At 39.8% G+C, this 15299-nt stretch overlaps 1 protein-coding gene across 1 annotated transcript in view; it reads left to right on the top strand.

The window, feature by feature from the left end:
• The window catches only part of LOC138762391 (uncharacterized), a 307807-nt gene that overhangs the window by 205068 nt on the left and 87440 nt on the right, over positions 1 to 15299 (top strand). The window contains exons 30-31 of the mRNA XM_069936157.1: positions 2873 to 2950; positions 12647 to 12721. Coding sequence (XP_069792258.1) covers positions 2873 to 2950; positions 12647 to 12721 — 153 coding nt within the window. The remainder of the gene's footprint in view (positions 1 to 2872; positions 2951 to 12646; positions 12722 to 15299) is intronic.

Below are 15299 nucleotides of genomic sequence, written 5' to 3' on the forward strand. Positions count from 1 at the left end.
ATGTTGTCTATATGAACTTCAGTAAGGCAGAAAGACCTAGGAATAACGGTGCATCATTCCTTGAAGGTAGAATTTCATGTGGATGGGGTGGTGAAGGAGGCTTTTGGTATGCTGGTCTTTATAAATCAAAAGCATAGAATATAGGAGTTGGGAAATAATGTTGAGACTGTCCCATGCATTGGTGAGGCCACATTTAGAGTACTGTGTGCAGTTATGGTCACCAAATTATAGGAAGGATAGAGAGAGTGCAGAGAAGATTTATGAAAATGTTACCTGGGTTTCAGAATCTAGATTACAAAGAAAGATTGGGCAAATTAGGTCTTTATTCTTTGGAGCATAGAAGGTTGAAAGGGTATTTGAAAGAGGTATTTAAGATTATGAGGGGGATAGATAGACTTGATGTGGATAGGCTTTTTCTACTGAAAGTAGGAGAGATTGAAAGGTTGTGAATTAAGGGGCAAAATTTGAGAAGTAACTTGAGGGAGAACTTCTTTACTCAGAGAGTGATAACTATGTGAAATTACCTTCCGGGAAAAGTAGTGGCGGTAGGGTCAATTTTGTAATTTAAGGAAAAATTGGGTAGGTATATTGATGGGAGGGAAATGGAGGGTTATAAGCAGGGTACAGGTAGGTGGGACTAGAGGAGAGTACTTAGTTCGGTGCGGGCTAAAAGGGTCAAAATGGCCTGTTTCTGTGCTGTAATTGTTATCTTCTTTGGCTTGGCTTCGCGGACGAAGATTTATGGAGGGGGTAAAAAAGTCCACGTCAGCTGCAGGCTCGTTTGTGGCTGACCAGTCCGATGCGGGACAGGCAGACACGATTGCAGCGGTTGCAAGGGAAAATTGGTTGGTTGGGGTTGGGTGTTGGGTTTTTCCTCCTTTGCCTTTTGTCAGTGAGGTGGGCTCTGCGGTCTTCTTCAAAGGAGGCTGCTGCCCGCCAAACTGTGAGGCGCCAAGATGCACGGTTTGAGGCGTTATCAGCCCACTGGCGGTGGTCAATGTGGCAGGCACCAAGAGATTTCTTTAGGCAGTCCTTGTACCTTTTCTTTGGTGCACCTCTGTCACGGTGGCCAGTGGAGAGCTCGCCATATAATACGATCTTGGGAAGGCGATGGTCCTCCATTCTGGAGACGTGACCCATCCAGCGCAGCTGGATCTTCAGCAGCGTGGACTCGATGCTGTCGACCTCTGCCATCTCGAGTACCTCGACGTTAGGGGTGTGAGCGCTCCAATGGATGTTGAGGATGGAGCGGAGACAACGCTGGTGGAAGCGTTCTAGGAGCCGTAGGTGGTGCCGGTAGAGGACCCATGATTCGGAGCCGAACAGGAGTGTGGGTATGACAACGGCTCTGTATACGCTTATCTTTGTGAGGTTTTTCAGTTGGTTGTTTTTCCAGACTCTTTTGTGTAGTCTTCCAAAGGCGCTATTTGCCTTGGCGAGTCTGTTGTCTATCTCATTGTCGATCCTTGCATCTGATGAAATGGTGCAGCCGAGATAGGTAAACTGGTTGACCGTTTTGAGTTTTGTGTGCCCGATGGAGATGTGGGGGGGCTGGTAGTCATGGTGGGGAGCTGGCTGATGGAGGACCTCAGTTTTCTTCAGGCTGACTTCCAGGCCAAACATTTTGGCAGTTTCCGCAAAGCAGGACGTCAAGCGCTGAATTGTTATATGGTTATAGAATAAATCATTCCCCTCATAATTATAACATTTACAATATGTACAATCAATAATTCCATTAATTCTCCTTTGTCCTCTTATTTACATTTAGTCCTGGGAGGGTGTTAGGGTTTCCACATAGTCCATTGTCTCCCCGGGGTCCATTTAAAAAAAATACTATTATTCTTTTCAGCTTTTCAGGGTGAAAGAGGGTAAACTCAATCCCTTTTTGCCTAAGATTTTTTTTAACCTGGTTGAATTCTCTCCTGCACCTTAATAGCACCGCACTAATATCCAGGTAAAAATGGAATTTCACTCCTCCATACTCTGCTGGACCTCCTCTCTCCTTTGCTCCCCTTGCTACTGCCACCCATAAAATTCTCTCTCTGTCCTGATAGTGAAGGAACCTAACCAGAACAGAGCAGGGACGTTGATTTGGGTCTATGTTTTGAGGGGGGGAGGTTGCAAGGGACCAGTGGGCCCATATTATCTTCAAATCATCCAAAATCTTTCCCTCCCCAACACCTCAGGGATCCAATTTTTAAAGAACCCCACTGGGTCTCTTCCCCTATGTACCCTCCTTCACCCTTTCCTTAATATTGTTCATTCTGAAGTTTTCTAGAGCACATTCTTAAATGAATGAATTGGTGTATGTTAAACAGTAAATTAAAAAATATATGAATAAAAACTCAAAATGTAAATTTTTACTAAAGCATCTCAAAATAAGTACTTGAAATAGTTTGCTGTGCAGTGCGGAGGGAAAAAAAAGCTGGTTGTTCAGTATGATGAAAGCTGTGATAAGGTAAGAGACAGAGAAGAGAGATAGAAATGTTTTACATTTAAGCATGATTTTTCTTTTGTGCAATTTCTTGTTGGGTAGGTACTGATATAGCATATGCAGGACAAAATTCCATAGCCTCCAATACACTATAAAAGAATCAGACTTAATCAAGCCCTCGCGACACTCAGTGCAGTCAAGACCTTTCTAATATCTCTCATGTTTGGAAACATCTAAAAACCATTACACAGGATTTCAGTAATTTCAGAAAGTATTTTTAAATTAATAAATAATATATTAACATAAAACTTAAAAATTATGTTGAATAATTAATTATATGAAAAATAAAAAATATTTGAAAAAAAAACTTCTGTGCATTTGGCTTTTAAGTTGCTCTAGTCTCTTTAGAGTTCCTTGGTAGTGGTTTCTATTTTTCAGATGAAGATCTTCAATCACATTTCAAATTGCACGGCAGTATTGCGACACAGACGGAACAAAATGATCGACACTGTTCTAGTAAGATATTTTTGTTTTCAAGCCATCAATTGGGTATATTAAGTTGTGCTTAGAGCATTTATTACAAGTTTTAAAAATATATTGTATACATTGTTATGCATTGCAGGATTAACTATGAATTTTTTATTAGAACATGCTCAGTTGTGCCCAAACAAAAGTTCAGGAAAATTGTAATTATCAAGCATATTTTTCATGAAACAGCAAATATTATCTTGAATCACTCACATCCTGCTTGGTTAAATGAGAAATCTGTAGATGGGCATTTCGTGATAGTCCAAACACTAAGAAGGCATTGAGACTTTAAAACAGAACACGTTAAATTAAGAGAAAAGAATCTTCCTTGCCTGTCCAACCCTATTTGTTCCATCAGCAGAAGCTGATGGTCCTCTGGAAGGTCCAGTGTTCCCCTCTAATTCTTCTTGCAAAGGATTACCACTAGCAGGATGCTGCTAACTAAGTTCTCCATTTCAACTATTTCCCATAAGGCAGAATATACTTACTTGAGAGACCCAAGTACACAATTAGTCATTCCATGTTTCAGAAGCATGTAGAACAATTTTTCATTGATAAATAATGTGCATGTAAATCCTGTTAAACCCATCCACATGTTCTCTGGCTGCCTGTGATATCTCTGACACACATGGGACCACTTGATGTGTAGTCAATTTCATTTGGAAGTCATTTTGATTACAGAAAAAGCATGATAGATTAAGGGCTAGAAAAGCTAGTTACTTGAATCATAGAGTTTTATAGCACAGAAATAGGCTATTTGGCCAAACATTTATGCTAACCAGTTGCCTCCTTAAGCTGCTCAGTCCCCATATATCCCTCCATACTTTTCCTACCCATGTACCTGTCTATATAACTTTTGAACATTACAGTTGTGACAGAGTATTTAGAGGTGGCTTGGGAAGAATTGCTAGATCAGCTTGCACACACACATTTTAAAACACAGAATTTTTGTTGGACTTTTGCTGAGTTCTTTTTGCAAGAGACAACAAAGTATCAGCATACAATTTGCCTGGGAACATGTGATCTTTGCAGGGGGGGGGGGGGAAACAGTTTTTCTCTCAGAGAGGGAGAGTGTGAAACAGAGAGAGAAGATAGAAATCAACTCCAGGACAAAGCTGGCAAAATTTGAAAGTCTGTTTGGTCAAAGGAGAAGGCTGTCTGTCTGAAAGGTGACCTGAAAGAAAGAGAACCCTGAAGGCGGCAAGTTTCATCAGCAAGACTGATTGAGAAGGGACCAGTTGCGGATGTCCTGGAAAAGGAATCTCTCTCTGAAAACCAGCAAGAACCCTCTTGAGTGGTAACCATTTGCCTGTTAAGCACAAAAGACTGGTGAACTTTGTTAATGCTAACTTGTGTGCACAGTACAAGAATTGCCTGCAACCAGTGAGATTGGACTATGATCCAAAGAACTTTTCTAATCTTAAATATACATTACACACACCTGCACTTAGTATTAGAGGGGGGATTAAGTAGGTTAGGTAGGTTAAGTAATAAGTTGAAGTTTAATTCTGTTTTCTTGTTCAAATATAATTTAAAAACTACTTTTTAAGTAACCCTGTGTTGTGGTGCATATCTATTGCTGTTGGTTTTTGGGGTCCTCTGGACTCCGTGACATTTTATGGAGGATCGTCCTTTCGGATTTGAACGTTGCAGTTTTATGATTTATTAGTTGATTGAGGGTTTTTTTGTAAGCTATTATGTCTGGAAATTTTGCAAGCTTTTTTTTGCAAGCTAACTTAAAGCTGGTACCTGTAAAAACAGCAGCAATGGATGTTGATACATTTTTGTTCCAACCATCTCCTGCAGACCATGAGAAAAGAGGAACTGATGGCTATTTATTTCTCAGGCACTGAAAATTACTGAAGTTAAACATTGGATGAGAAAAGTACAAATACAGAGGATTATAGTGAGATATTATATGTGAAGGAAAATTTGTTGAGGAAGACTTGGAAAATTTTCCAGATGAAAGATCTTTTGAATTGGAATTGGAGAAATTGAGGGTGCAAGAAGAAAGAGTGAAATATAATTTAGAGTTGCAGAGACAACAATATGAAGCTGAAATGCAAAGAGCAGAAGCAGAAAAACAAAGAATATATAAGGCAGAGGAAGCTGAAAAACGGAGGAAATATGTTTGAGGTAATTGAAAGGGACAGACAGTTTCAATTAGAGAAGTTAAAAACGGAGATAGAAAGAACTTGGAGAACTGAGGCTGTAACTCCTGGGGAGGGGTTTTTGGCTAGTAGAGAGGAAATCCAGTGCCTCCTTTTGATGAGGCAGAACCACAGGTTCCAGTTAAAATTCTTAGAGATACCGAGGCTGCTCAGTCATTGTTGTTAGAAAATGTTTTAACTGTGGATCAAAGGACTGACACAGGGGAGACAACTTTGATTAAAGGTGTTGGAGGTGAGGTAGAGTCAAGGTTGTGCTAAATTCAGAATTAGTCAAAGGTCCTGTTGTAGCAGGAGTAGTTCCAAAGTTACCCATGCAGGGTGTCTCGTTTTTGTTGGGGAATGATTTGGCAGAGGTAAAAGTTGGGTCAGTTTTAAGATTGACAAATCGGCCGAGTAAGGATATGGTTAGAGAGGATGGAGAGATATATCTTGCATGTGTGGTAACTAGGTCTGTGACTAAGAAAATTATGACAGCTGAAGGAAATTCAATTAATAGAGATTTGCCCAGTCCTTCTGAAGTACTTTTGAAAGAACAGTCATTGTGAGAGTAAGAATTTCTATTTGTCAAAGAAAGAGTTAATTCAGCAACAGAAAATAGATACAGATCTTGTTAGCTTAAGAGAGAAAGCAGTAACTGAACAGGAGGTTAAAGAAATGGCTTGTGGATATTACTTAAAAGGTGAATTGTTGATGAGAAAATGGAAACCTCTTGATATTCCTGCTAATGAAGAGTGGGGAGTGATTCATCACTCCTAGAAATTACCAGAAGGAAATATTAAATCTAGCCCACAGTACACCTTTGGATAATCATGTTAGTGTAAAGAAAACCATGAATAAGATTTTGAAACCATTTTTCTGGCCTGGTTTGAGGAAAGATGTTATAAGTTGGTGCCAGACATGTCACATTTATCAGGTGGTGGAAAAACCTAACCAGGGTCTTCCAGTGGCTCCATTACAACCCATTCGTGTTTTTGGGGAACCTTTCACTGGGGTTATTGTAGATTGGGTAGGTCCCATGTCGAAAACGAAGTCTGATAATCAGTACTTATTAACAATTATTTGCGCGGAGTCGAGAGTTCCAGAGGCTATACCACAGAAATATTAAAGCCAAAACAGTGGTAAAGGCTTTGAAAAGATTTTTCACAGTGTTTGGACTACTGAAAGAGATCCAGAGTGATCCAGGGTCTAACTTATGTCTTGGTTGTTTCAGCCATGAGTTTATGAGTTGGGAATAAAACCGATCACTTCATCTGAATACCATCCTGAAACTCAGGGAGCTTTGGAAAAATTTCATTCTAATGGTAAAGATTGGAATGAAGGTATTAATTTATTGTTTGCAGCAAGGGAGGCTGTGAAGGAGTCATTAGGTTTCAGTCCCTTTGAAATTGTGTTTGGACATCAAGTTAGAGGACCTTTAATATTGATAAAAGAACAGTGGGTTAATGAGGTTGAATTTGCTAGATTATGTTTCTAGATGGGTTTAAAACCCATTTAAAGATGGGTTACAAAAAGTGTGGACTTTGGCTCAAGAGAATTTAGAAATAGCTCAGGGTAAAATGAAGCGTTTATTTGCCAGGAAAGCTCGTGAGAAATTTTAAGACAGGAAATAAAGTTTTGATTTTGTTTCCAACACATGACAATCCTTTGAAAGCTAGATTTTCTGGACCATACACAATTAAATCAAAACTGAATGATGTTAATTATGTTGTGAACATTCCAGATAGAAGGAATAAAGCTCAGGTTTGTCACATAAATATGTTGAAACCTTATCACGAGAATAAAGGTAGTGGAGAACAATCTGTATCAGAGGTTTTGGCTGTTGAGTGGAGTAAGTGGTGGATCATAAGATTATGGAAACAGAATTTTGTGAGGGTAACCTTAAAGAAACCATGGTTCCTGTGTGCCTGTCTAACTCAGCAATTTTGGAAAATTTGGAAGAAAAGTTAGGCCATCTTAAGTTACAAGAGCAGTTGCAGTTGAAAGAATTACTTTTCAAATACACAAATTTGTTCCCTGATGTTCCAAAAAAGACATCAGTGACTTACCTTGATGTAGATGTAGGAGAAGCAAATCCCATAAAGCAGCACCCATATAGAATATTCAAAAGAGTAAAATTATGGATCAAGAGGTGGAATACATGTTGAGGAATGACATTATTAGACCTTCAAACTCAGATTAGAGTTCTTGTATTCTGGTACCAAAACTGGATGGAACTGTTAACAACAGTTCCGTACAGATTAATTCAGTAACTAAAACAGATGCTTATCCTATTCTGAGAATAGATGACTGACTGTATTGATAAAATTGGAAAAGCTAAATTTCTTACTCAGTTGAATTTGTTGAAGGGTTACTGGTGTGTGCCTTTAACTGAGAAAGGCAAGAATATTTCAGCTTTTGTAACTCCATCCAGTTTATACGAATATAATGTGTTACCATTTGGCATGAAAAATGCCCCAGCAACATTCCAGAGGATGCTTAATTCTGTCATCCAAGGGATAACAGATACAGATGCTTATATTGATGTCTTGATTACACATGGGAAAAACATCTATGGCAATTGGACAAATTGTTTGCAAGATTATCCAAAGCAAACTTCACTGTTCATTTAGCCAAAAGTCAATTTGCAAATGCCACGGTAACATACTTGGGTTATGTAGTTGGTCATGGCAAAGTTGCACCTATTCAAGCTAAGGTGAATGCAATTTCTGAGTTTCCTTTTCCCAATGGCAAGAAAGCAGTGAGAAGGTTTTTAGGAATGGCAAGATATTATAGGAAATTTTACAGAAATTTTGCTGAGGTTTCTCTTCCTTGAACCAATCTTATGAAGAAAGGGGAGAAATTTGTGTGGACTTGTCAGGAAGCTTTAGAAAATTTAAAGGAGATGCCATGCCATTGCCCTGTGTTAAAATCTCCTGATTTTGACAGACCATTTTCTGTAGCATTGAACGCCAGTGAAGGAGCAGCAGGTGCAGTTTTATTGCAAAAACATAATGAAATTGACCATCCTGTTTTCAAAAAATTCAATGTTCATGAAAAGAACTTTTCCACTGTTGAAAAAGAACTGTTAGCTTGTGGCAGCGCACTCTCTCGTGGTGAACCAGCCCCGTTGTACTGCTGGGTGGCGGGGCAGCCATGAGAAGAGGGCGCCGTCGGGGGTCCTCCTTACTTCGTGGTTCCAGCTCAGTGCGTGCCTCAGGCAGCCATTATGAAGTCACTGCTCACGCGGTGGCCGAGCTCACGCTGCTCTTAAAGGGCTACACGGGGTATTTGAATAAAACAGTCGTTGAGAGCATCCAAGGTTGTGGCTGTGAGTTTCTTTGCTGTAGCTCCCGCAACATTGGTGACCCCAATGAGCCAAGATGCTTTTCTGGTCTCCCAACATGGATCCAGCCGAGATCAACACCATCGCTGTGAAACTGCCCCCCTTCTGACCCATCACCCGGGTATGTGATTTGGGCAGATGGAGGCAGTTTCACCTCAGGAACATCTCCGCAAATGCCACAATGTTGTACCACATCATGACCATGCCAGGGTGGATGATCTCATCCACAACCCACCAGCTGAGGGTAAATACCCTGTCCTCATAAATCTCCTTCTGGGCACCTTCAGTCTCTCCCCACAACAGCATGCTTCCAGACTCCTGCATCTGGACAGGCTGGAAGACCAAATCCCATCAGCCCTCATGGATGAGATGCTAGCACTGGCGGAAGATCACAAGCCCTTTTTCTTGTTCTACCAGATCTTCCTGGAGCAGATGCCCAAGGATATTCAGCTCCTGCTGACAGATGAGGACTTCAGTGACCCACGGTGAGTCACGGCCCGAGCGGACATCCAAGAGAGAGAATGAAGCCGCCCTCAGCCAGGTCACCCATCCAGGAGCCAAACGGTCACAGCCCCTCCCTCCCCCAAGCACAAGCCAGAGGAGCACCACCCCACTTGGTGCTTCTATCATCACAAGCTCGCAAGTGCAGGAAACCCTGTACCTACCAGGGAAATGATTCGGCCAGCCCCCATTATTGGCTGTGGCAGCTGGCCACGCAAACAGCCTCCTGCACGTGACCAATATGTCCACGGGTCCGCATTTCCTTGTGGACACTGGAGCGGAACTGAGCATCTTGGCCCTGACCGCCCTCAAAACTCGTACCGACCTCGTGGTCCCACCCTGTGGGCAGCCAACAGTTCTGCCATCAAAACTTTTGGCACCCGCAGGGCGCAGATCCAGATCAGGAAATAAAAATTTCGCTGGAAGAAGTTCATGCTTGCCTGAGTGGATACCGTGCTCTTGGAGGCCGACTTCCTCAGGGCACATGGCCTGCTGGTAGACGTGATGGGGAGAAGACGAGTTAATGCCTGCACGTTCCATTCGGTGTGCCTCGATGCCACGGATGACTGCAATCCAAAAATAGCCACCATCTCCACCCCCAGGGACGAGTATTCCAGCATACTCGATGAGTTCCCCTCCATCCTACAGCTGTGGTTCACTGCCACCTTACCCCAGCACGGGGTCTGCTACCATATCTCTATGCATGCATGCCAAGGCTCGACGACTTCTGCCTGAAAAGCTGCTGTTAGCCAAGGAGGAGTTCTCTCATCTGCAGGAGTTGGGTATCGTCCACCGCTCTGACAGCCCCTGGGCATCCCCTCTTCACATGATCCCCAAATCTTCCAGAGGCTGGCGACCCTGCGGGGATTATTGGCACCTAAACGATGCAACTACGCCGGACAGGTACCCAATCCCTCACATCCATGACTTTACAGCCATCCTCCATGGCACCCAGATCTTCTTGAAAGTCAACCTGGTTCAGCGCTATTGTCAAATCCCAGTCCACCCCAACGATATCGGTAAGACGGCAATCATCACCCCATTTGGCCTGTTCGAATTCTTGCACATGCCCTTCGGACTTAAAAACGTAGCCCAGACTTTCCAGCGCCTCATGGACGCAGTGGGCAGGGACCTGGACTTTGTGTTTATATACCTCGATAACATCCTGATTGACAGTCGCGACCACGAGGAGCACAAGGCCCATCTCCGCACCCTGTTTGCCCGCCTGATGGAATTCGCCCTCACAGTCAATGTGGCCAAGTGCCAGTTCGGCAAAAGGATGCTGTAATTCCTGGGACACACCATCTCGGCAGCAGGAGCCATCCTGATGCCAGAAAAAGTCGCAGCTGTACAGCAGTTACCCAAACCCACCACCCTCAAGGGCCTTCATTACTAATGCGCCCTGAATGGCAGCATTTTTCAAGATGACAGAAAACAACAATCAAAGCTTTTCAGTGATTCTTAGAATGTTGTCCTGCTTATTTACCAAATGTATCCAGTTCACAGATGCTCAGGCCTGTAACCTTAATTATCTCAAGGATCTCCTCCTTGAGAACTTAGCTGTTGTCAAATTCTAGTATGACAGTTTGGGACATTTTTAAAATTTGACAATCCTTGCAAAAAAGATTTTAAGAATAATAGAATATATGAAATCTCAATGGCATATCCATATTGGAATTTGCAGTGCAATGTTATTGGACTCAGCAAATTTGGGAATATGTTCCCTCATTACTTCTCTTTTTTGACCTGCCCAACAATATACTTTCAGCTCATTCAACATGAGCCATAAGTTTATGAACATTGGTTTTTGCTTCATTATTATGTATTGCCTGGAAATCTATTTTTCCCATTGATATTGCACTTATTTTGCAATGTAGGATTTTATTTTACCATCTTAGTCAGAAACATCAGCTTGCTTTCATTTATTATTTATAATATGAGAATTGTTATTGATATAAAGGAACAAATAATCAGTTTGGAGGAAGCAAAGTTTTGGTCATGAAAGATTTGTAAAGAAGCTCTTAAAGGAAGAAAGAGTTGAGAATCAAGAAGGAAATTAGAAATAAAAATGGTGTGATCAGAAGAAAAATTAGATTGGTTTGGAAGATACTTTTAAACTGAGAATTAAGATGATGCTGGCATTCCTTCACCATTTCAGCTTTGCAAAGGAGTCCATGAGAATTAGGGTATGTGATAGAATCAGTTTGAAAATTTTTATAAAGGTGTCTCTTTTAATGTTAGTAACTATGGAATTCACCCTTTTAGCAATCATATTGGTAACATTAATTAGATATCAGCATACTAGACCTGCACCAAGCAGATCACAAAACCTTGTTTGTCTCAAAACAATTTTCCATATTTTTTCAATTTTTCAGGGGTTAGATACAACTGATGCAAAAAATTATAATTAACCATACTATATCTTACATTAAGCAATTTAGTCACTCCGTAAAAACACACAGTCTCCCAATCAGCCAGATTAATATCGCAAATTAAGTCATTTTCCCATTTAATCCTAGATTTATCTAAATTTATTTTATCCATAGTGTCTTGCAACAATGCATACATCTCAGAAATAAAACCTTTATTTAATGAGTGAAATCAATAACTCAAATTTTGTTAACTTAGGAATTTTCATTTCTCTTCCAAAATTATCTTTCACTAATGCTCTAATTTGATAGTACACAAATAAAGAATTTACTGAAATTCCAAATTTCTCTCTAAGTTGATTAAAAGATAGAAATTTATCACCTTCAAAACAATCCTACAACAACTTTATTCTTTTAATCTGCCATTCTTTTAAAAATCTATTATTCAGCAAAAAAGGAATAAACTTATTTTGATATATTGGAGCCTGAACCGATATTTTACCTTTCATACCTATCAATAAATTCCTTTTAGTCCAAATCTCTAACAAATGTTTTAAAATCGGTACATTATATCTCTGTAATAAAACAGAATTCCACTCAAATATGAAATGATGTGAGTAAGGTTTTGAAATACCAGCCAATACTACCCTAGCCCAAATAGGAGGATACGAAACAACCAACATAGGATTAATAAATCTTAATTGAACTGCTTCATAATAATTTTGAAAATGAGGCAATTGTAAACCTCCCAAGGCATATTTCCAAGTCAAATTATATATTGCTACTCTACCTAACTTCCCCTTCTGTAAAAATTCTCGTACTACTTTAAGTCCTGAAAAAAATATTTCGAAAGTAGTAACCGACTGAAAAAGATACTGAATTTGTGAAAAAACATTCATCTTAATACAATTTACTCGACCTACTAATGACAAAAGTGTAAAAAGTGGATCCCTGAAGCGTTGGGAATTGAATTTTTTCCGGAGGATTTGGAACTAGATAGGGCACATAGAGCTTTGATAAGCAAACCATATCCAGGTCAACCTCCATGAGCAGTTTTGATTTGTTGCTTACGGTATCAAGATGGAGACTATTTTGCGAGTTGCGGTCCAAAATGCACGTAAATATCAGTCTCCGTTGATGGTGCAGAGTAATAAGGTTTTCTTTTACCCAGATTTAAGTCAAGAAATTATTAAAAGGTGTAAAGAATTTAATTCTGCTCAAGAGGTGCTTTGGAGGAAGGAATACAATGTTTTGTCATCTGTTTTTCTGCAATGAATGTTTTTTTAAATATCAATAACAACTGATTTCTTTTACATCTCAGAACAGGAATTGCAAGCGAGAGACATAAAGGATTTGGTAGATTCTAAACAAGGAGAAATGTTTTCCTCTGCTCCAGGTAAGTGTTTAATTTATGTAATGATGCGACTTATCGAGCTTTTGAAATTTCATTGAACAATTATTAAAGGAAGTATTCAAAATTTATTTTTATTTTGCTGTAGACTTAACTATGTATGTTCTATATAATTAAAGAGTACCACAGTGGCACACCAGGTAGTTCTGCTGTCACACAGCTCTTGTTGCCCAGGTGCAATACTGATCTTGAGTGTTTTCATTGTGGAGTTTCCAAGTTCTCTCTATGACCATATGAGACTGAGCATGAATTTTACACAATTTGATGTCAGCTTCAAATATGTCTAAATAGGCAAACTCTAAATAAGATAAACCCAGAATCAGCCAGTGACCCTGAAAAATTAAAACAACTTTTAAAGTAAAAAAAATATAGTCAATTTTGCCTTTTTTTTTAAAAATTGATTTGTTTTGTGACAGACTTGTCTTATTATTAATCTTCAAGATGTTTTATATTTTAGAAAGGGTTGGAAACAAGGAAAAATACACATTACATCATTTCAAAGCAGTCGCCGAGGTTCCATCAAGTGGGAACCATCAAAGCCTTATCATTGTTCATTTAAAAGCTATAAAAACTAGAGTGATTGTTCCATAGAAATACAGAAGTAGATGAATGTTTGCAGGAGAAACACCTGTGTAAACAGAAAATCATTTACTTTATGACCTATGGAGACAGGCTGGAGACCATTTGCTTGTTGAATCATTTTTCTGAATAAACTTCAAACAGAGCCAGCAGTGATGTTATGTGATAAAGACATTTCAAGAAAGCATCTTTAATAGTATGAACCAGATCGTCTGAAGTCAAAGATGCAGTAACCTCAGTGAGAAAGGTGCTGTTGTGTTCTCTCTCATCAGGGAAGGAACAGAGAATCAGTGGCTTCAAAGAAAAAGGCCACTTTGTCTTACTTGGTCAAAAGAGAGCAGCAGTAATGCGACCATTACATGGTCGCTTCATAAAACCCTTGCCTGGGTTTGTGAAATTGTGGAAATCACAAGTTCTGTAACCCATGCAAGAGGGGAATTGAGGAAAAATCATTTATATGAAGAAACATTTCTTTAAAAACAACTAAACAAGAATTAGTAAATTTTGAGAAGTTTGATGACAATGTCGCATCCACTTCATAATTACTTTTGAAGACTCTGAGTTTCAACTCAAAAGATTTCTAATACTGAACTTTAAATTTTAATCATCTCTTCAGAATTGTGCCTGAACTGTAATGATTTGGGGTCTACCACCCACATCCACACTCGCCCCACACACACTCACACCCCCCACACACACTCACCCTCCCACACACACACACCCACCCACCCTTAATGGGGTTAAAATTAGAGTTAAGAAATATTATCTTATTAATAGTCATTCATAAAAATTATTGTTTTGAAGATACCATTGTCTTGGTGAATTTCTATTACTGCTTGTCTAAGTCATAACAGTTTTCAGTAAGTTATTAATTATGGATAATTTAGGACCTAAATAGTACTGTGTAAATTTTATGTACAAATTTGCCTATGACACCATGGTTGTCAGCAGAATCTCAGATGGCAGTGAGGTATCATGCAGTTGTGAGATAGATCAGCTAGTTTAGTGGTGTCACAACAACCTTTCACTCAACGTTAGCAAAACTAAGGAATTGATTTTGGACTTCAGGAAGGGGAAACAGGAGAACACAAATGAGTCCTCATTGAGGGATCAGTAGTGGAGAGGGTAAAGAGCCTCAAATTCCTGCATGTCAACACCTCTGAAGATCTATCTTGGGACCATCATGTCAGTGCAATCATGAAGAAGGCTTGCCAGTGGTTATCTTTTGTTAGAAGTTTAAGGAGATTTGATATGTCACCAAACACTCTTGCAAATTTCCACATGTGTATTGTAGAGAGCATTCTAACTGGTTGCATCACTGTCTGGTGAAAAGGCTACAGAGGGCTTTAAACTCAGCCAGCATCATCATGGGCATTAATTGTTACTCCATTAAGGACAGCTTTAAAAGGTGGTGTCTCAGGAAAGCAGCTTCTATCATCAAGGACCCTCACCACTCAGGCCATGCCCTTTCCTCACTGCTACCTACCACCCCCCCACCCCGGTCTGTTGCTGCTGGCGCGGAAGCCTGAGCTTGTAGTTGCAATAATGGCTTCTTCCCCTCCCCAACAGATTTATGAACAGACAATCAACCTACAGATATTCTCTTGCCTTTTTTTCTTTCTGGGATTATCTTTACAGGACTGTAATTATTGCAATTTTGCACCTGTAATGCACAATAATGTTGCCACAAAACAAATTTCATGATGTTCATGACAATGTGATTCTATTTTCCATGACAGTTTGCTTGAGCCTTGACCCATCATTAGTGTTTATAAATGTTATAGTACACAAAAAAATTGAGAACCATTATACCAAAAGTCTAGTTTCTATTTTTTTTTAAATTGTGTAGTAGGCAACCTTGAAGTTGATGTTAATGGCACTGATAAATAAATTTACTCTGTCAGTATTGCCCAATTTTTAATATGAATACTTTGAGGTGTTGACTGTAGCAATTTTTTAGCTTGCTGAAGAATTACTGGCACAT

The sequence above is a fragment of the Narcine bancroftii genome, chromosome 4, assembly GCF_036971445.1.
Source record: "Narcine bancroftii isolate sNarBan1 chromosome 4, sNarBan1.hap1, whole genome shotgun sequence".
NCBI lineage: Eukaryota > Metazoa > Chordata > Chondrichthyes > Torpediniformes > Narcinidae > Narcine > Narcine bancroftii.